This window comes from Cyanistes caeruleus, chromosome 2 (assembly GCF_971803275.1).
Source record: "Cyanistes caeruleus chromosome 2, bCyaCae1.hap1.1, whole genome shotgun sequence".
Taxonomy (NCBI): Eukaryota; Metazoa; Chordata; class Aves; order Passeriformes; family Paridae; genus Cyanistes; species Cyanistes caeruleus.
In genome coordinates, this window is record NC_141702.1 from 59,167,991 (window position 1) to 59,190,251 (window position 22,261).

The 22,261-nt window shown below is 40.0% G+C and overlaps 1 protein-coding gene across 2 annotated transcripts in view; it reads right to left on the reverse strand.

Moving 5' to 3' along the window:
* Positions 1-1,985: 1,985 nt before the first annotated feature.
* Positions 1,986-22,261, reverse strand: part of CNKSR3 (CNKSR family member 3) — a 53,605-nt gene continuing 33,329 nt past the window's right edge. For both annotated transcript variants that reach the window (XM_086877302.1, XM_023923832.2), the window contains exons 3-13: positions 21,373-21,575; positions 20,083-20,170; positions 17,526-17,567; positions 15,737-15,856; positions 13,936-13,995; positions 11,195-11,263; positions 10,320-10,466; positions 8,661-8,785; positions 6,043-6,251; positions 5,489-5,578; positions 1,986-4,002 (exon numbers count right to left, since the gene is read on the reverse strand). In XM_086877302.1, the coding sequence (XP_086733428.1) occupies positions 3,704-4,002; positions 5,489-5,578; positions 6,043-6,251; positions 8,661-8,785; positions 10,320-10,466; positions 11,195-11,263; positions 13,936-13,995; positions 15,737-15,856; positions 17,526-17,567; positions 20,083-20,170; positions 21,373-21,575 (1,452 nt within the window). In that variant the 3' untranslated portion in view covers positions 1,986-3,703. The remainder of the gene's footprint in view (positions 4,003-5,488; positions 5,579-6,042; positions 6,252-8,660; positions 8,786-10,319; positions 10,467-11,194; positions 11,264-13,935; positions 13,996-15,736; positions 15,857-17,525; positions 17,568-20,082; positions 20,171-21,372; positions 21,576-22,261) is intronic.

Here is a 22,261-nt window from a genome sequence, read left to right on the forward strand (position 1 = left end):
CTAACTATCACAAAGGAAGACAAAATTGATGGTTAGGGACTTGCACTGTGCAGGCAACAGGATAAAGAGAGGTTACTATTTTAAACTGAGACGGCAGCAGCACAGGCAGCAGAATTTGATGAAATTACACACTGACAGCAGCTCTTGACTGCTTTTGTCATACATCTTACAGCCCAAGTGTGGTGTGTGGAACTGTATATAACTGCTTTGAAAGACTGCCCTTGTTTCATATTATTCTAGCAAATATACTACAAATGTAGGGCTAAAAACAAATGTGCATGCTGCAGTGGTGTGGGGTGTCTTCTTTGCAGAGTTACTGCCACACTACTGAAGCAGCATTCAACTCAACACAGACCCATACATTTAGCTTAGCCTGATCCCTCTTTTTTCATTCTCCAAACAGAGGTTTTTTGGAGCGCTCTTTCCACATCTTAAGTGAATCACAGAATATGCTGAGTTAATCAGTGGCTTCTTCAAGAGCTCTTATCCACTATAAAAACCTTAAAGCCTGCAAGGAGACAAAAGCATTCCTGTGACAGCCATAAAGAGCACGTGCTGCATAACCACAGCATGTGCAAAGTAAAGCTCAGGCTACAGAGAAGAAGCCACAGCTGTACAGCAGGACAAAGGTTACTCCAAAGGACACACCACTTCTTTCCAATTGACCATGGGCATTTCTGTCTCAACACTTAGAGATTGTGCACTAGGATGTATGGTGGAAACTGGGGGATGAATATTTTAGTGCAGAAAACACAAGCAGAAGCCAACATTCACACTCCTCCAAGATACCAATCCTGCTGGCAAAGGCATTTCTGAGAATGCATGTGCAGGAAAGCCTTTCTGCCTGAATCATGTGTAAAATATTCCAAAAACTGAATGATGAACACAGGAAAGCTCCCAGGGAAGTAAAACCTGCAATAAAAAGGCTTGAGCTGAATTCATCAAGATCTAAGTTCAAGCCTGATGAGGGCTTGAAATTGGTCTATTCAGGATGTGATTGTGGGAATAGAGCAGTTTGTGAAGACTACCTGGTGGCAGTGTAATAAAACAGGATGCAAGATCTGGACTAAAACATTTGTGCAAGAAGAAAATTCTTTATCCACTCCAACTGCAAAGCTAGTTTTCACCATCTGTTTCCTGGTTTGGTAAAGTTTTGGATTTTTACTTTCTCTCCTTTCTGTTCAGTGAGCATGTTGTTTTCAAAAGAAGCCCTGCTTATGAGGACCGAAAAGTTATCGGCTCATTAGCACAAAATTATTGTAATACTCTCAGTACTGTGTCCACCTCTGTTGGTCATCCAGAATTCAAAGTGATTAATTTAATTGTCCATAATACTAGAGGAAACACATGGCTTGGAGAATTGCCCTGCACTCTGTCTCTACAAGCCATCAGTGTTCATTTTTATGTCTTATTTCCTCTCCCACATTACCATCCAAAATCGGACTTTTTTTTTTTTTTTGCAATAGTTATGTAAGAGAAAGCAAAGGCATTGGTTTTTACATATTCTACAGACTACAACAGAAGCCTGCTCAATATTTCAAAAGTGCATGAACCTCACAATACATATATGCATGAGTACTAAATATTATTTTCCATTTTTCTGGGGTTAATGATCTTTACTAATGAACTGCACTGTTTTGCCACCATGACAGTGTATTCAGAGTATTGTGGAGTACTGCACCATGGCAGGGTATCTGGAAACATACATGGTACTCATTACGAAGGCAGCCTAGATAGTTTTTCATCTGATAGATACACGTACCATCAACATTAAGAGATGAGCCAAGTTTCTGCATAACAGCAGAATTTTCTGCAGGTTAAGCCAGAAGGATATCAGCTGTGATTTACTCCTTGATCTGTGGGACTTTTTTTACCCCTAAGCTGTAGAGCATCCTCTATATTCATTATATACAATAAGAGGTTAAGTATGATGGTCTCCATTCATTTTTAAAGCACAGAAAACACGACATTGAAGATGAGCAGAATTTCCATTTTAAAAGCCTTGTTTAGACAACACCTTTAGAACAGTTCAGCCCTTTGAAGGCTGCACTATACTACACCACAGAGCCTTCAACACAGCATACACGTCTCTTATACAGACTGCCATCGCAGAGAGTGGAGAGTGGCAGAAGACAGACATATCTGCTTTGATCAGAAAGGTCCAAACCAGCCTCTCCAGTCATTAGTGAGTCTCAGTCAAATTTAATTAATTGAGAAGTGAATGAAATACCCTGTCAGTCTCTGCTGGGCTGTAGCACAACTTCATCAGCTCGCTGCAGTAGAACAGTGACATCTTCACAGACAGAATTAGTGTGTGTTTAACATCCTGTTATCACATGTGATTACTGCCCCTAAGTGCAAACTGGCATTTAACTTCCCTCTTTCCCCACCAATTACTGAATATAAATCCTTCTTTTCAGCAAGACCAAAGGAGTAGAGGCTGTTGGCAATGTATCATCTACAAAAATAGTTAGTCTTATAATTAGAAGGTAATACAAAATCTTATTTTCTTTTCATTTGACTAAGCTGTGCCAAATACCTCAATACAGGAAGGTACAAACTCTATCCGTTTAAATGTAAAAATATATACAACTATATTTAACATTTAAATAACTTTAAACACAACTGTTTGCACACTAACAATCTTATGTACATTCCTTCTTAAACAATACCTCTTTAATATCCTCCTCTTTTGTTAAGCAAGTTTTATTTTCCTCCCAAAATACCCAATGCTATTTTAAAATTCTGGAGGGGTGAAAATTAGAGCTATATAGAAAATAGCAAGACGTCTTACAATTGTAGTGTATGATAGCACATATTTTTCATAAAAACAACACATCATTCAAAAACTGAACCACTGTAAAAGTTCTCATGAGTCCAACAGGACTGTCTTGAACAGGTTACTTTGGTTAACAGCAAGTCATTCTTAAACAATTAAGGAAAAACTATATATTCTTTCACCACCTCTTACAGATCCATTTCCTTGGCATGTTGTAGCAATCCATATACCTTTACAGATGAGCACTGCAGCTGTTCAGTGCTCCATATTTGTACTGTGATTTCAATAAAATAGATTATATATATAAGGTTGGATTGGTTTATAATTAAATTAGTCCAACTTCCTAAAATCTCTGAATAAGAGAACTCTCTTCCTAAGACTTCATAGGAACTCTGGATATCAGAGAAAGAACGGTAACACTTCTTCCTCACAAGGTTGATCTCACGCAATACTTGAAATAGCATCACCAAGTTGCATGAAACTGCTGTTTTCCTCCTTATTTTCCCACTCAGGAGAGTGACAGCTTCTGTGAGCTCTGCATACTCTGACACCCTGCCAGTTGCACCAGCCTCTGAGCATTCAGACAACTAAAGTGCCACGGGACTTCACAGTAACGCAATGCTTTCCTCTGAGTCATTAAGCATTTTCCAGGTCATGTGTGGCCTCTACCTCACTGAAATTTTACTCATTTCCACAGGAATAAATGCCTTCAGTTTTTGGCCAGGAAGAGGAACCTGATCTTTATCTTTCTTCCCTCCTTGCACTATGAAACCACCCCGATCCATCAAAAATGACACAAAAAGGCAAAAGGGTAAGATTCTACAGGAAAAGACTAACACATTAGTCACTGTGTATCAGTTCAGCTGCAAGGTAGAGCAGAATGACCAACGAGCAAAGGCACTTGGGAACAGCGCTGCGGACAAGTCAGTGAGTCAACAATTTCAGTCTCGTGATCCAATTGACCAGCAGCGAGGGCTCTGCCGAGGAGGATTTTGTGGATGATGTAACCGATGGTTTTTTAGCACCTTCCTCTTGAAATGGAATTGTTGCACTGTTGTGGAGGTCTGTATTCATAAAACACCTGCTGCCTCGAATATAATCCGTTCCCCTCACTAAGTGCTTGTCAGACACTGGCCTGGAGAGCGGGTGCTGCGTGGAAGGGCTTTCCTCAATGATTGGGGGTATCCTTTCATTGCTGAAGTACCTGCAGAGGACATCTTCACCTGTACAAACAGCAGGAGGAAAACATTATTGCTGACTTCAAAACCCACCATTGACATTTTCTATTTTTATGAAAGTATTCTGGTTACACTTCAAATACCTAGATGTGGTTTTGTTCATAAAAGACCTGGACATAAGCAGCTATCAATAGATCCACAGATTTTTGCATCTTCAATGTTTTTTAAGTAACAGAAATAATGAAATAAATCCATACACAGAAGAGATACCATTTGACTGTTATATTCCAGATTCACACACACCAAAAATGCTAACACAGATTACCTTCATGCAAATCATTACCATAGGTGAGATGTAACAAACCTTCCTCTAATGTGTTATTCAAAATGCTGAAGAGACCAGAGTTGAATCCATGAACTTCTCAATATAACTCAGAAGTAACTTAAAAGCTACTAATATTACTCTGGACAAGAGAAATTAATTTTGCAAGTGAAGATGTAAGTACTTCCCTCACTGGTTTTGGCTAGTGATTCATGACGTTCTCTGTTTTAATTCTTCCCTAGACACCTGACCAAATCATCTGCTGCTAAAGACATCCTACTGGTCCAGGCAGGCCTTTGGTTCTGATCCAACACAGCTTAAATACCAGCCTGCAGTACTTAGGTATATTTCAAACATTAAAAAAAGTCAATACAAAACCAAAGGTAAAAGCAAACAAAAAAACATACACACAAAAACCAGCCCTGCCACCTGGTGATCACTCTTTAAGTATCCCTCCAGGTTGATGCTTCTCATTATCAGGTTCAACCTTTACATGAAAATAATAGAACACAGCTTTCATTTTACCTAGAATTAGACATCAGCTTTCAGAACTGATTCCAAGAATAAACTAGTCATCCTTATTCCCCACTTTAACAGGACTCAAATAGTCTTTCAGATGCAAAAGAGAGTGGGAAGAGGACAGTGTGGGAAGTAAAAAAAGCCATCCAACCGAACACAGAATATTGTGAGCTTCTGTCTCTCCCCCATTCAGTGATGCCTGCAGAATATGTTCTTTTCTAACAGCAGTAGCAGTAATAAGCAGCTCCTAAAAGGCCCTACATTTTACATTTTGTGAACAAGCTTGCTTCTTCAACCTCCACAGTGAACTAAACAAAAAGAAAGACTTAGCAAAAAAAGTAGCTTTGTGATCAATTTTAAACGCAGTAGAAAGGGAAAGGGCCGTGTGCAAGAGCAAAATGCTGGACCTGTGCCATAAAGTCACAAGTACAGATCTGCCCTAGTCATTCTAGCTTACTTTTAATGCTCACTACAAGTCTAAGGCAGAAGATTTGAGTCCCATCACTAAACAGCCTCAGAAATTTCAGTTACCATGTAGCATTTCCTGCTAAACCCAATAATGGTCACCTTGCATCAGTTCAACAATATGCAAACCATAATCCTCCATAATTCCTAATTTGAACACTTTCCTTAGTTCACCACCTCTCTTTTGGAGAGGAAGAGAGTGAAGGATAAAACCTAAAACCTTGCCTTTTCTCCCTGATCCTCGTGGCCTAGAGAAGGGCTCTGCAGCTCCTATCCAGCTTCCATCAGCAGGCATTGACAAAGGACGAGGTTTTCCTAGAGACAACATAGAAGGTTATGAAAAGTTACATAAAGTTAAGGAAACCAATTTTTAAATTTTTGCTTTTCTCAGTTAAACAAAGGGAGAGTTCAAATTGTAGAAAAAAGAGTATTTGAAGATACTTCCACTGGTGACGTATAAGAGATCAGTGTGCTGAGATTAAACACCCACTCTCTTACTCATTTAGAGAAGGAGTGGAGATAATGTTATAACCAAAACACACGTAGAGATGGCTTTCTGTAGCAGCAGACCCAAACTGAATTATATTTATTACAGAAATAACAGCACTTAAGAGAAATTATTTCAGATGTGGAATTTCAGATGTAGAATTCCACGTTCAGAATTTGTACAAATGACCTCAATATCAATCAAGTCTGAGAAGCAGTTTTTCAGGAGAGATCATTTGAGTCTAATCAAAACCCTTACCACCACAGTGATAAAAAGAGAGGAATGAACTCACCATAGGACTGTGTTTTTTCTCTCATCTTGGCTGGCAGGATGTTTACTTCCACGGGATACCCAGGCAGCTGATCTGAATCAGCAATGGTAAACCTTCGTCTTCGGCTCTCCTGATCCAGAAAAGAATTGGGAGACTCGGCGCCCTTGGACCCAGGTAGTGGCTGGCTGCGTTTGTTGCCTCCTCCATACACAAAGCTCCCCTTTTCATCTCTGAAAGGACATGTCACTTCAGTCAGTGGCTTGAAAGAGTTTAAAGCTACAGACATGAGTAGGTTTGAAAGATATTTCTAGCAGCAAGCCATGCTTGTGACAACTGGCATTGTGCTGCAAAACAAGCTGGAAAAAAACCCCCAAGTAAGTCAGGTGAGAGAAGACTTCATTATATTTAACTAGAAGAAAAGAAAGCTACCCCCCCTCATGCTAATTCACTCTTAACAAGCCAGTAATTTAACACACTGAGAAATGTAGAGGTTCCACTCCTGCAAAAGACTGATAAATGAGACCTTTCTGTCCTGAGGGCATCAAAGCCCCTGATTCACTGCCTGCCCAGTACATAATTGTGACTCGGAAGTGCTTTATAAATTTATCCATCTCTATCTGTGTAATGGTAACACCTATTACCTCCATCTGAGGGACTCTGCCTTTCAGTCATTGTAGGAGTCCAATAGCTGAATATTTACCACCTTCTCTCTCGCTCCTTGGGAGTTTCAGTAACTGATTCATAGTGTGTATGGGTGTGTGTATATATATATATACACACACATATATGATTTTGATTAAATTCTGCAAGAACTTTTGCAAGAGAAATACCCTTCAAGCTAAGATTTGCCTGGTTTTTTTTTTCCTCTTCCTACATGTTACAGCCTTATTGCTTGAAGTAATCATTAGCCAAGTTGGGCATAAAAACATATTGCTGACTGTCTCTGCACACATACACATTCATAGCAGTCCCTGGACAGCACATCCCACTTGTCCAGCTCTCCAGCAACAACAATGCTAACAGCTCAGTGAATAGGAAGGAGCTATTTATGGAGATGCAGAGACCAAAAAATGCACTCAGGTGTTACAGCAGAAATGTATATATGTACATGGAGAGCTCTCCTACACCACCACCATGTGGAGACTGTGCCATGGGGAAGGAAATCAAACACTGCTCTCTGACTCCCAGTGCGGAACAGATGAGATCCCTACCAGGAAGGTAAGAGAACAGGATGATGGAGTGGGGAGGGAAGCAACTATCACAAAAATGCACCACAATTTCAAGAAAAAAGCAAAACATGCAGAGGTCTAAATAAATGGCCAAACAGAAGGCAAAAGAACTGTCCTTTCTCCACTTCCTGCCTGCCATAGCTTCTCACATTTCATCTCTTTAAAACTCAAAGTCAAGATGCCTTTCCTTTTAATCATCCAAGTGACAAGTTTTACAGCTCATATTGCCATTTGTATCCTTTTCAACAGGGATTCAGGTCTAAAGGCATTTGAAGCTCAATATAATTTTGTGTCTCTTTAGGAAAGATAAACAAATTGAGCACACGGACATAATTCACCAACATGCTTGAAATGTAATAATTTGAAGAAACAACTAAGGCATTCATCTGCTAAATCTGTATGCTTGTTATTATGCCAAAAGATTTAAATAATTGGTTTTTTTTCATAAGACCTGAACATGTGTAACCATAAAAGCAAGGCAAGAGCACATCAACGTGGGTCCAACTTCAGTAAAGAGACCCCACCTAAGCAAGCCCCACCTTCCAGTCCTGACCTGAAAACTGCAGTAATACCACCTCTGGCTCTGGATCAGCCCTTACATGACAGGATGCAAGTGCTCTCCCACCCACAAGGCCTGCAGCAAAAGGTCACAGTTTCTGTGCTGGGCTATCTACACGTAACCCAAAATGTTAGGGAAGGCCAGGAAGCACACCTGTCTTTCACATCTTGCCTGAAAACTTTTTTCCATCACATTCCCAGAGCAGCTGGCAGGGTTTTGGCATGAGTCAATATGGACTTGAGAACAAACAACAGCCAGCCTTACCATATACACCACTCCCCCTCCTGCTGTGTACACAGGTCTGCATTTTTATAGCTTACCCCACAGGATAAAAAAGTAAAAGTTGATGTATTGCCTCTCCCTTCCCTTTAGTGGGAACATATTTGTTTTAAACAATTTGCAAGTTTCAAGATTTAACGTGATAGGCATCATTTAACGTGACATTCTTTTCTGTCCTAACTCCCACAGCAGTTACTCAACTTGTTAAAAAAGAAAAAAATCCAACAGTGAAAAATGTTAGGGACAAAAATTACTTCTTGCTGTGTGGATTTAAACCGTGTCAGAAACAGAACTCCACAACAAAATCAGAGATGACACTGGTTCATGTTCTGGGAACAACTCTGCTCTCTGTGGCACTAAATGTTCTTCCAGCAATAAAACCTGTTACAATCCTGGTAGTGTACACATTTACAGAAAAGTAGAAGCAACCCAGCTCATTTAGGCAGCTAGAAGAAAGTTTGAGATTTGCAGCTTCCTCAAGCTAATCTGCACAGAGCTCTAGGAGCAAGCCAGCTCAGACACAAGAGCAATGAAGGAGGTTTCTGTTCAGGGGTGCGCGTTTGTTTGCGTACCGAGGAGAGTACGGCACAGCTGGTGGAGGGGGTATGTACAGATCCAAAATGGCTGGCTTCTCTTTCTTCAGTGAGGTATCCACCGTGCCTTCTGGTGACTGAGCTGAAGCTGGTGGAGGGCTGGTCTGAAATGTTAAACAGTTATCAAACATCTGAACGTTCATTTATCATTCACAAAAAGGTAATCTAATAATCAACAGCACCATTTTCATCTCCTAGTGAACTACTATCTCTGTGATGTACGAACACTTTAAAAACTTAGAATCCACATTTTCCTCCACCCCCAGTATTGGCTAGCTTTTCAGGGCCTCCCACAGAAGTCCTATCATGGGTAATGCATTGCTCAAGAATATTTTGCTCTTTCCAGTTCTATTTCTCCTGTAAATAACACAGCCAAAAAAAGCAACTGAGACAAAACCACCTCTTCTATTTTTAGATGCATTAAAAGAATGCAATTTGTTAAGTACAGATACGATTAGCAAGCCTTGTGAAGCTGGCATATGCTACCTTTATTCCATACAATCCAATGCCTGGGGCAAAGACAGGAATAGAGTAAAGTTCACCACAGATTGGATCAATGGATGTAACTAGGGCCAGGGAATCAAATTAAAAATAGATTTGGCATTACTAATCTTTGCAGCTCACTTCTATATATTGTCAGCATCTTTCCAGGTTCCTGGCTGCCTAAAGGAGAGAAAAGGTGACAAAGACCCTTCTACTCCAATCACTCCCTCCCCCAAGGAAACACTGCTGGGCACAGCCTATAAGCCAGCCCACCTCAGCTCCTCCCACTGGTAGTGCATGTCAGGCATGATGCCACAAAAACAGGACACACACACAGGTGAAAGGAAGGAGAAACAAGTTGTCAACTATACATCTTCTACCCATTTTGAGAAAAACCTGCTCAGAAGTCATGGGGACTTCTGATAGCCACCAGCACTTCACAAGTTTAAATTAACCCCACAGCTGTAGGGAGACCTGTACCAGAACAGGAGGATGAGGGGGAACTCTCCCTGGTTTTATTAATTTCAGATAATTAGTTTAAATTCAGATAGGATGTCTGCAAGCATTAAGCCCTAAGTTTCCTAACAGAACAAGCCATTCCTCAACATGGTTATTTAAGAATTACTAACATCACCTTCCCTGTCTGCCTTTTGTGTTTGCCCAACAACTAAATCTCATTTAAACTAGTAGTTTAAATAATTTATTGGAAAAAAACCCCACTTTCTCACCCTTCATTGGACTAAAAAGAGGGCAAATATATGGAACAATCTTAAGTTATTTCAGCAAAAACGTATTACTGTGATAAATACAGAAAGCATTTATTTATTGCTCCATGCTGATGATGAATATCAGCAGTTTTGCCTCAGATAAGTTCTCCCAGTGGCACACAGACTGATGAAAATACTCAGCACACCTAGTCCCTTTGTGTACCAAGAAGGCATTATCTGGTTGCAAGGGAAAAAAAAAAAAAAAAGAAAAAGAGAAGAACATTTTCCCTTTTATCTAGGAACCATAGGAGGACAGCCATTTCACCTAACCTGCCTTGACCTATACTCAAACATGAGTACTTCGGGGCATTTCTGGGGTTTCTCTTTTTTCTAGCTTCAACCAAGGCATTCCCATCCTGAGGTCAGAGTGGAGCTGGCAGGCTCTCACCTGCACCAAGGGTGGTTTCCAGCGCAGGTTCTTCAGTGGAGCCGGAGTGAAATGAAAAGAGCCAGTAGGACGTTTCTTAAGCAGCAGCCTAACTCCAGCAGGATTCTCTCGCAGCTTGGCTACCAGATTTTTTAGTTGCCATCCAACCTGGAAGAGAATAAAGACATCTTTCATTCAGCATTTCTTTTCTGAAAGCAAACAAACAAGAAAAACCCAAATCCCCCAAGTCTGACTGTTTTGACACGAACCTAGAAGAGATAAGGGATTCAAAAAAGCTGTCTTAAGAATTAAAAAAAAAAAAAATGGAAAGCTCTTTTTTTGAAAGGTTCTTTATTTTCTTTTCAAGTTCTCTACTTCAGCTGTGAACTAAATACTGAGATATCGAGCAATGCTCTTTATACCTCGGTTTCAGTCCTAGAAAAATGCGTGGATATACTCAAATTGACTAACACAGGGATTCACAGTGAGCCACTTTTGTCATCTTTCTTTCTCATATTGAAAGGCATTGCTTAATGGGCAAAAATGTAATCATTATGTCCAGGTTTCCAGATATTTGCAAATTATTGGGGGGGGGGGGTGCTTTTTAAAGCTCTTTATCTGCATTTCAGTGGATTGTAACAAGGCATTTTAAAACAGGCCTTAAATGCAACATGAACTATTTTAATATGGTGGATAAAGCATATAAACACGAAATACTGTATATTTATTTTATCAAAATATTGCAAAGAATAAAATTTGTCTTGAAAATAAGATGTTAAAAAGGGTTAGGTATTTCACCAGGAAAACACCAGAACTGCCTCCTGACTCCATCCCATCCAGCCCCTGTGGTGCAGAGCAAGCATGAGGGAAGGTCTGTAATGCTGCCACTTACTCACCACAGTTTGCCGATTAACCTGGATCACTTCATCACCAGCGTGAATCTTCTGGGAGCGATCAGCAGGGGACTACAAAGATGAAAACAAGAGTCATGGGCTGCAGCAGGTCTCCCTCCCTCCCCTAACCACACCCACAACCTAAGTCAAAGGTTGCATTAGCAATGCTCTTCCCTATACATCATTTTCACATCTGCTAATGACTTGAGAAATGCAAATGAATTAATCGAATTACTTATTTTTATACTGGGGGAACTAAAAGGGAAGAGAGGAGGCATAGCCTCCATCTGTTACAGGCCTAATTGTACTTAAGGCATGGGACAGTCTCCACTCTCCTTTTCCCTCCAGTTTGTACTATAGTTTGAGACAGTAATGGAAGAGGAACGACAACGATTTCCATCCTACCACAACAACCATCTTAAACAGCTTTTAAATAAATGAGTATTTATTTTTAAAACTATATTAAGACTTTGAATGTACAGAACAAAGGACCAAAACCCCTCCAATCCACAAGACAGATCCTTTCCACTTTCCTTTTTTGTTTTCCAAAGTAAATAAAAGCTTCTGACTTTAATGTGAAACAGCTTGCCTGAATCACCAAAGTCAGCAGATAAAAATACTTGCATAGACAGGTATTTTTCAAACACCTAACTAATAATAATAATACACTTTAAAATTCAATTTCCTTGGAACAAAACCTAAACTCTGGGGAGCCGTTAGCAAAAAATGGATAAGTAAGTCAGTATTTAGATTTATCAACAGCTGGTGCAATGCACCAGCCTTTGCTGCAGTTACTTAAAACACTCTCAACTGCTGTAACACACCAACTCCTACCAGCCTTGACAGCACACAGACACGCTACCTTGGTACATGCTGCACCCTAGTCACAGCACAGCAACTCCTCCCATTCCCCCCACCCCATGGGTAACCACCAGGCAGCAGGCCAGCTCTTCCTAGCAACTCCAGAACTAAGCAATGGGATTAAGGACTCCCTTCTCCACCTCACCACACCTTTAGACCTCAAGTAACTTTGTTATGAGAAAGAACTGTAGAAATAAACAGTGCAACAAAGGAAGAAAGCATGGGGAATTTGTGGGAGGCTCCAACTATCATGAGTAACCCCGTTTCTTCATTGTCATCTTGCTTCCTCTGAGAGGAAATGCCTCTGCGGAAAGCTGCATACATAGGAGTCAACCAAGATCATGAAAAAATGCTGGGCCAGAGTCAAGTTTGTGAAAAACAAAGCCCATTTCAAGCTGTCCTTTGGGTGACCAACTGCTCATCTGAGGGAGGGTGGGGGACCCTTGCACAGAGAACTCCCGCAGCAAGTGACAAGTCACTGGGATCACATCGTGAGAACAGAGGAAAGAGCAAAGTTTAGCTCTAGGCAAATGTGACATGCAAGGTCACATGTAGCATGGCACAACTCAGGAATCCTCTTGGCTGACTCACACCAAATGGACATCCCCAGTTCTTCCACTGCTCAGTACTGTCAATTCAGGGGTGCAACTCCATTGCATTCCCATACACCAGCTCCTGGGGATAGCTATTAAAGTACCATTCCAAATCTAGCAAGAAAATTGAGCTAAGATCCAGCCTGGGTCCTCTAAATGGTACCACACTACCATAAGGTAATCAGTTGTTTGCAGATTTCTCACTTATCAAGTTCTGTGGCTCCAAAGGAAGGAGTTTCCCCAAAGGAAGAACCAGTGTTGATAGCAAAAACAGACACTTAGGTCAACGCTCAAAGCTACAGAAGGAATACAGACCCTAATTAAGACCTACATGCAGAGGCAGCTTGTCAGCAGTCAACATTACATTCTTTTGCATTTATCAGATGTTAAAATTGCTGCACAAGTGGACACAGTCTCTGTGGCAGATCCTACACAGAGTTATGTCAGGACAATAGTATCAAAGCTATAGAAGTTTTCACTCTGCACTCTGAATTTCTGCCCTTTCCTGCCAGGTCCCTGGACCTGGCAGGGGAAAAATTACAAACACTGGTTCTTTCCTATACACAAAAAAGCATTGCTGGAAAAGCCAAGTTTCTCTGGTTTCTCTGCTCTTTTTTTTCTTTCACTCACTCCTCCTGGACAGTAGTAGCCTGTTTGAAAACACCACAGCATCACCTGCCAGCCTCAGCTGCTGGCTAGAGGTCCACACCTTCAAGGGCTGCCCAGAAGCCCTCAATAAACTCTCAGCTACAAAGAACTCAGTGTACAAATAAAACAAGGAACCACCTGCAGTAAAAATTAGTTGCCTCTCTTGCCAACTCCTTCCTTCCAGCTGACCACCCTTAAAGTCTTACTTGTTCATAGTCTTTTTACTCTGCAAGGTAATTTTGTCACGGGACAGCTCATTGATTTCATTACTCATTACTGAATTTAGCACACTACCACCTAAATGCTCCCATTAGGGGAGATTGCCTTTGCCAGTGGAAAGCAAATACATCCAAGACTTTGTTAAGTAAGATGCCATAAGAACTCAGAACAGCAGATACAGTAACCTATTAAAGCAATTACTTTAATGCCAAGCATTTGAACTAATTTGTGTACTTTCAGAAACTGGTTTAATCGGACTAACAGTAAAACATACAGGCACAAAATATTTACAAACTGTGGATAAACAAACTATGGATCTCACAATGCTTAAAGCAATAATGCCATGCAAGTCATGTCTAAAACAACAAAAAGTAGTAACTCAATCAAAGCTGCTGTCTGAGAATTTACATTTGCCTCACTTACATTTTCTGTAGTTCCAGTAATTACATGCAATCCATCGTAAGTTGATTTGATGTACATTCCCTAAACATAAAGAAAAAATTAAAAACAAGTTTAAAGGCAAATCAAACCACAACTTATCTGATTAAAACACTGTTGGCAACACACTCAAAACATTATTAAAACCAGTTAACAATTTGTATATTCTCTCTGGAAAAGTATGTGGTCTAATATTACAAGACTCTAAACTTCTTCACAGATCACTTTTAGTGTATTTATTATAATATTTATGATGACTTAAAACACCTAGTGTATGGAATGAGACTTAGAAACGCTCTCTGGTTGGTAATATCAAACACTGCTAGTTTTGCTGCCTTGTCAGTCCTTGGCCTTGAAAAGAGCTTTACTTCCTTACTACCCAGACTGCTCTAGAAAATTACAGGTTTTACTAGGTAGCCACCAGTTGTCTCCAAACAGAGCAGACTCAGGTCTGACACACAGGTGGGCTACAAGTATTGCTGACATGTTCTTTTACAGCTTCTCTAGGTAAGTCAATACACAGACAGCCTCATAACCACAATGCTTACATAAGCACTAAAAGTTCCAGCAGAGTATTTGTGGGTCTGTATGTTAATGCTGCGTGTGAACACAAGGACAAACTTGGTGAAGTGGGTGTTCACTGTAAGACCACCAAATTAAAAATCACAAACAGGCTATTAACTAATAATTACACAGATTTCCCACAAGAAGTGACCAGTACACGGATTTCATTATTTATGAACAAGTGCATAGCTACTTTTCATTTCTATATCTGTTGTTAGAAACACTCACACTGAGAAGTACTCAGGAGCTGAAAGCAGCTTAGCTGCCTGAAGTTACCACCCTTGCTTTAAAAGTGGAAAAGTAGATGATCTTTTTGACCCTTCCTCTCCTGCCAATTTTTCCTGTCAGTATCCAATGGGGTGCACCCACCTCCTTTTTTCTTACTTCAGCCAAGCTAGACTGACTCTGCTTCAGTGTAGCTTGTGCATTAACAAAGAGGTTCCCATAATTTCAAGAATGCATGACAGATTCAGTCAAATCCACTGGTCTAGATAAAACTATACAGCACAGTACAACTGTGCACCTTTCTCTAAAAACGTTAATTTCTCCTGCCTCCAGGGCTAGTGGTGAATACAAATATACCTAACAATTTAAATTCCCTCCAACTCATTCTAACACATCTGTTCCCTAGGCAGAAAAGCCACCAAGATTTCAAATTAAGTTTCTTATAACCAGCACTCAGCCAAGCAGAATCCATTGAATGAACAAGTGTCAGTAATGACACGTGGCCTCCAAACAGTTAAAATATTCTCATTTTCCTGCTAACTGCAAACATCCAAAATCCTCACATTCATCTCAATCTTGCTATAAACACACATAAAAAGGCATCTTTCAAAACACAAGCCTCATTTCTTCTTGTCTTCTCCCTTTCCCAGTCCCCCTAGGAAAAAAGTGGTTGTGGTAACCTGAAAAAATACAGCTAATAGCTTCACAAGTATTTATAAATTCTTCAATATTCTGGTTAGCCCAGAAATCTTCAGTAATTTAGAATCAGAAATTATATTTGGGATCAAGCCTTTTAATATGCATATCTATCCCTGGCAGCCACTCCAGCACATTGTCTGACAACTGACCTTTAGGGTTCCTTCTGGTGCCTCTTTCTTTTCCCCAAAGGTTATCATCAGTTTTGAAATACCTTATTATAAATACACACTTGCACTGGCTTCACAGGGATAGCTATAAAATACAGGGAACATCAGGACACCCCAGAATTGCTTCTTACCAGGCCCTCCCCAGGTTTAATGTTGGTTAAATGGACTTCCTCCAGACACGCACACTGGCTCATCAGGGGGTCTGTAGTTGATCGGATGGCTTTATCACAAATACCATTTAAAGTCTTGGCCTGCAATGAGAACATACAAAAAAGAGCTAGGAAAATTCCCTCCTGGCTTCCTCCTCTTCCAGTTTTCAAAAGATGTAAAGGAAATTAGTTCTAAAATCACTGAAATAAAAGATCCATTTGTACAGGTCTACTCTACAGCACGTTTACATCCTTACTGTAACACAGAAACAACCTGTTTCATGAGTGCCACCCTACCATCACTAACCAATGCTGACAATCCTCTGTCTGAAAAAATAGACACAAAATATAGCAAAAAATTTTCTTTGGGGTTTGTTCATTTTAACCAAAATTGAACTCATTGAAGTATGGAAATATTTTGATGATTCCTTGTGGAAACAATTGACAGTTTTTCATGTTTTGTATTTCTGCTATAAGAATACAACTGACCATGTGTCACAAAAAATGATGTGCTGGCCATTGACAAATCTGCAGAAAACCTTACAGCATAAGTTAGGACCATCTTAAGTGCTTCTGCAGTACTTCTCTCCGCTGTGCCTCTGAACTGACCTCCTCTGGAATGCTTACACAGGCAAGGTTCATATTTCCTTTTGACCAAGACATAGCTGATCCTAAGCCAACATTATAACTAAAGCCTAATTCTGACCTTGGCATGTGTGTCGGTAAAGTTGAAGGCAGAATGGCTTTGCCTTGTACAACACCTAACTATCAGAAAGGGGAGAGAAGATAAGTACACAGTAAATAGTTAGGTAGTTAGGGAACCTGCAAAGCAAGTCACCTTCCACAAGGGGCTTGAATGCTTCAAAGTAGACACATGTAATTACAGAATGGGGGGAGCTATGTCATAGGAAGACGTTGGTTTGGATTACAATGGCCCCTGGAAACAATAGCTCCAACGTCTTCTGTTTCGTTTTACGTCAGATTTATAGAGCAGCAATAAAATAAATCAAAACAATGCTTAAGTGTGAATGCGAGGAACTGCTCAAACAAGGGAATTCCAAACAACAATACCTACTTCCAGTGTGGGTGTGTGCAAAAATGGGAAAAGAAAGATGCAGAAAACTCCCTTTTACGTGGTCTCTTTATTTATGAACAAAATTATTTTTAGTTATTGTGCTACTAAATTCCTAAGCATTTATGAGCTACCGGAAGGCCTTATCAAAGAGCACAGCCTGGTTCATGTCAAAAGCAGGAAGCGATGATTAACTGTTACAAAATATAAAAAGCATTCCATTACACTCTGCATTTGGTCACAAGGCTGCTTCAAACAGCCCTAGAAACTCAAGCTCAAGTACAGAGCCAGAGCTTCAGTTCTGTGGCAGGGCAGTTCTTTTACACGAAGAAGGATAGTAAGGAAGAGCATCTGCTTATTAAGGCGCTAAATGGACTTCACAGGCACAACTGGCTTCTTTGGCCTGTGATCATTCTGCAGTGCTAGTCCTCCCTTGAAAATCTGAGGTTAAATTCTCTCAGAAATATTGCTGTGTAATGAATCTTTAAGGAATACTTGCTACCAACGCACACTATCCATCTGCTGCAATTTCAGTGATTCCCTCTACAGTAAGGAATATTCACAAAACAAGTTATAATAATGTTTACTTGCATGATATGCTTGTGCATTTGGGACTGAAAGCTGTTGTCAATACAGCCAGAAGCAAACGAAATGAATGTGAATGCGAACAGCTGAGTTTCAACAGAAACATAAACTTACCACAGTCTGGACTTTATCTTCCATGTCAGCCACAGTGCAATCCTAAAAATAAAACAAGAACAAAACCCCTAAATTAACCAATAAACATGGAAACAAATCATCTCCAAAAACTCTGCAAAACTTCCATTTTAACCTCAAATAGAAACAGAGTTATTCATGCTGCAGGGATTAGTCAGATTAGTTTCACTCAGTAGGGCTCAAAAGGACTGTTAAGTAACTATTTTCTGGCCCTGGTAGAAAGCAATAATAAACCTTGAAAACTAAGAGAATGTGGGATTCAATTACAGCAGCTGACTTTTCCAGAAGAGCAGAACCCTGCACAATTAAATGAGATTTTCAGAAGGCCAGGCAGATGTGCTTGCCTTACACTGATAAACCCCAGCTCAGGTTCTCCACTGCCCCAGGCATCAAAATGGACCTAAAGCGTACTGTTAAAAATAGAAGGGAAAGTGATTTTTTTTTTATTTTTTTAAATATGCTATCAATGACATTCCTGAAGGGCAGAGGACTGCACACAAGGCATTATTTACACAGCCCAGGTATAAAAGTCTTTGAACTGAAACAAACTCATGTAAAAATCTACAGAAATCATCACTGTTTTCTGCAAGAACTGCTGAACTGGAGAACGGTATTATATTCTCAGACAAAAAGTTAAAACAGCACATAAATAATAAAACAAGGTTTACAATATCTACAAGGAGAAAACTCCCAAGCATTTTAATAAGCTTAAGAAGGAGTCATGTTGGAGAAGTTTTTGGAGGACTTTCCCCTGCTTTTCTCTGCTAAATACATCTGCACAAATCAATAGCAAATTCCATCTATCATCATGCAGCCAAAATGCTCAATATTGCAAAGTCCTTCTGCTCTCACTCTGTTCTGCTTATACTGCTTATTATTTCAGCCCTAAAGTTTGACATAGAACTTTAAGTGGAGTAAAATCCTGACCTTAAATCTATATAGCTATCATCAAAGGTAAACTAGAATCTTATTGCATTCTTGCCTTGCTTTACTATATGCTTTTATGCATCAGTTATGATTATGCAGAGCAGTATTGGTTCCATGAGAGCCACTCTGGCCTCTTCTTCACCATTAGAACCAACCACTTGTTTCTATAGCCTATCCCTTAATAAGAAATACTTTTGAAGTCTAAAAACCCTCCTAAAGATTTTTATTGCATCAGTGAACACCTTCAGACTATTCTAGCATATGTGCCCTGTCCCAGGATAAAAACCGTGTTGGTTGGTTCTTCCCCCATTAATGCTCTTCTCTAAGCACCAAAACCATCTTTTATTATAGCTCACATCAAACTGGCAGAGAAGTAGTCTGACATTTTTTTTACAGGGTAGTATTCACAACTTCCATTCCCCTGCCATCAAAGGCTGATCTAACAGAAAGATTAGACACCATCTTCAGCAGTTTTATTAATACATTCAACAGTCTCCTATCTCAGTTCCTGTAGCACTCTTGGGTGAACAGCAGCTGCTGCTAGAAACACTTTCTGTTCCACTGCAGAGTCTGCACATCTGTAGCTGCAAATCACTGAGCTCGTGCGATTGCACACGGAGCTCCCCAGCAAGAAGGGCATTGAGCAGCAGGCATGTGAACCCTGGGGTACCCAGACACCAGCCCTTCACAATGACACACTGACATAACTGGGTGGCATCACAGCTTGACAGCTCAGGATGTTTCTGTCCTTTGACATCATCCCTTCAGCATGGGGACAGAATCACCCCTGTCACAGGGCATGGTCCTCCACAGAGCTCAAACATTATATGGGCACAGAATAATGGTTATGACCAAGTCACTGAGGTGTGCACACAGTGCTTCACAGCCACAGCAGTGCCATGCTCTCAGAACAGGCTCAAAAACAGGCAATATTATTCAGAGAGCAAAATTATGTCAACTGCCAAGATTAACACAGTTGCTACATGTCCTTTTAGCTATTATGTGTACAAGCACTCATCATAGAGCTGGTAAATTAAAGTTTTGAAAAATATTCTGGTCTTGCAGTAGTGGCAGATGCAGCCTGGCTAGTGGGATCTGTATTATAAAGGTGGCAGCTCCTTCCATTTCATGCATTTCCCATTTGATGGCTAAAACATCCTGCACAGGACAAGATTTATGGAGTCTGCAAACATAGGTATAAAAACCAATGGAGCCATATTTTTGTTTAGAGTTAGCACTGATAACTGTTTTTCAACATGCTGCCTGGAATATGAAAATCTTCAAATGCAGATCAACTATTTCAAAGACTAACCCTCTTTCCAGTAAAGCTCAAGAAAATAAGAGTAGACTTTAAGCTGCAGTCACTTAAGATCCAGACAGCAATACCAAAATTGGTAATTAAATTGAAGGGCAGGGGGAACAACAGAAAAACCACACAACTCAGAAACACAGGCAACTGAAACTCACTTTCATGGATGTTCAAAGTTAAAAGTAAGCTCTCATTCCCAGAACTGCCTTTCATTAGCACTCAGCACAAAGCAAGTACATTACTTCCCCAAACACCCCCTTTCCTTCCCTTTTGGAAAGCAGAGAGGAAAAGAAATCAGCTGACCTTTTGAACAGTAGTAGTGAGGTCCAAGCAGAGCTGAATGATTCTGTTCTTCATTGATGAAAAGTCAGCAATACCTGTAAATGGGGTCCTACAAGAGAAAAATTCCCTTAGATTGGAGGGACCAGCCTTCTCCCATCCTACCTTACTCTTCCTAGTAAGGAAGAGCGTATGAGAGTAAGTGCTGCAACTCTGACATTGACACAGGTGTGAGGATAGTTTTACAACGTAAATATTCCTGACTGCAGAGTCCTGCTCCACTCTTGCACCAAAAGTGGCAATTTTCTAGCCCTGTCCTTGGGTTTACCAGTGAGTAGATCTCCAACTTCCCGACTGGAGAAGGAAAAAACAATTCTCCAGAAGAAGAAAAATAGATTTTCACATTTTACACACAGAGGTACAGTGAGACTTAGAGAAGAATCATTACAGGTCACCTTTAGGGACTGTAGAGACCTACCTCTGACCTTTCAGACAGCTGTGAAGGCTAGGAGAGGGGTTGAGAAATGAGCATAACAGGCTTGGAAAAGGACAAGCCAGCAATTTTGATGACTGTGAGTTACAGAAAAAAAATTAGAGTGAGCTGCCAGCAACCAAGAGGAGTGGACCAGGTGAGAGGCACAAAATGTTAGCATCACTGCCTGGACACAGATCAACTCCTTGCTTGAGAGCAGGATAAGGGATAAAAGTGCTCCTTGATGCTGGTCCCTGTGCAGTTATTCTCCTAACTTTCCTTCTCAGGAAAAACAGCAAGGGTTTTGAGAATTTTTGTTCATCTGTTATCATGGACTGCACCCATGCCAGCACCTGACCTGCTGCAGCTGTAACAAAATAACTCTGGCTCTTTCCAGACACAAAAACAATTAAATAATCCCCAAAAAAAAGAGAAAATGAAACAGCAGAATGATAATCTCTCCCACTGCTCAGTTTTCAAATCACACAGGCTAATGTCATGATTTCAGCAGAACATTAAAAAATCTTTCAGGAAGGGACCTGCCAATGACAAGTAATTTAGAAGCTGGGAAAACAGTTTATATGAGAAACTGATCGAAAAGGGAACACCCATACTTTAATAAATACCGGTTTGAGTGAAATATTAACAGTTTTATTGGTTTTAGCAAGAGCAGAAGTGCAAGGATACCCTAGGTTAAATTTTTCCACTAGAGGTCTTCTAGCAACACCAAAAAAAGGAGTTAGTGACATCAAGATCTTTTCACCCAAGCATCTAGGAAAGGCCCTACAAAGAGAAGCAATTAATTAGAGCAGCAAATTAAAATATAACCATTTTATTCTTACCTGTCCAACCAGGCAAGCAAGGCTTTAGCAGCACCAATAAGCTCTACAACAGAAGTAAGGAATTCATTGGGGGGCTTGCGAGAGGTATTTCCATCATAACTTGAACTTTTCCTACGGCTGCTGATGTAGTTTTGCAGATTGTTGGATGACCCTCGCAGCTTGAGAACCAGGTTCTTCATATTGTCTGTTTCAAGGCCATAGTTCTGCAAGGAACATTATTAAGCTTGATAAATATCCTTGTTGAGTTCTCCTATTTATTATAAAACAAGTTAAAAGCTCACATGGGATGAAAAGTCTTGACGATTTGCACAACTTTCTCATGGTTTTTGGTAAAAATGCCTTCAAGTATTTGTTCTACACTATAGCCAGTAAAGAATACTTTTTTGGGTGCCAAGCCTCAGTTTCTGTCATTAATGAGATTTAAGGACACTTTTTAATCAGAATAAGGTCCCAATGTCCTAACAGATATAATTTACTTGTTAATAACTGGATTGTGTTGTTTGTGTTAAAGAAGAGCAAGCATTTTGTTTTTCTTAAAACATATTCTATCCTATGGTAAATAAACACTGAAGTAACATTTCATTCACAACTAAAGAGAAGTTAAATCTGGTAAGAGATGAAAACATCAACAGGAAGCAAACACAATTTTGCAATCAAAAATTTGAGTAAATATTTGGATCACCAGTTTTCAGTAACCGCACTCCTTGGCTACAACAGTGCAATTATTTGCAAGTCTGAGGACAGTGGTACATCACAACACATCATACATGCTGATTAAACTCATTTTTAGACATATTTTTCATTCATTTACAAAGCAAAAAAATAAGAAAAGTCTTGTCTATAACTTCAGCTTTATAAATTCGAATTCATACCTTTTTTGAGGAAAAAA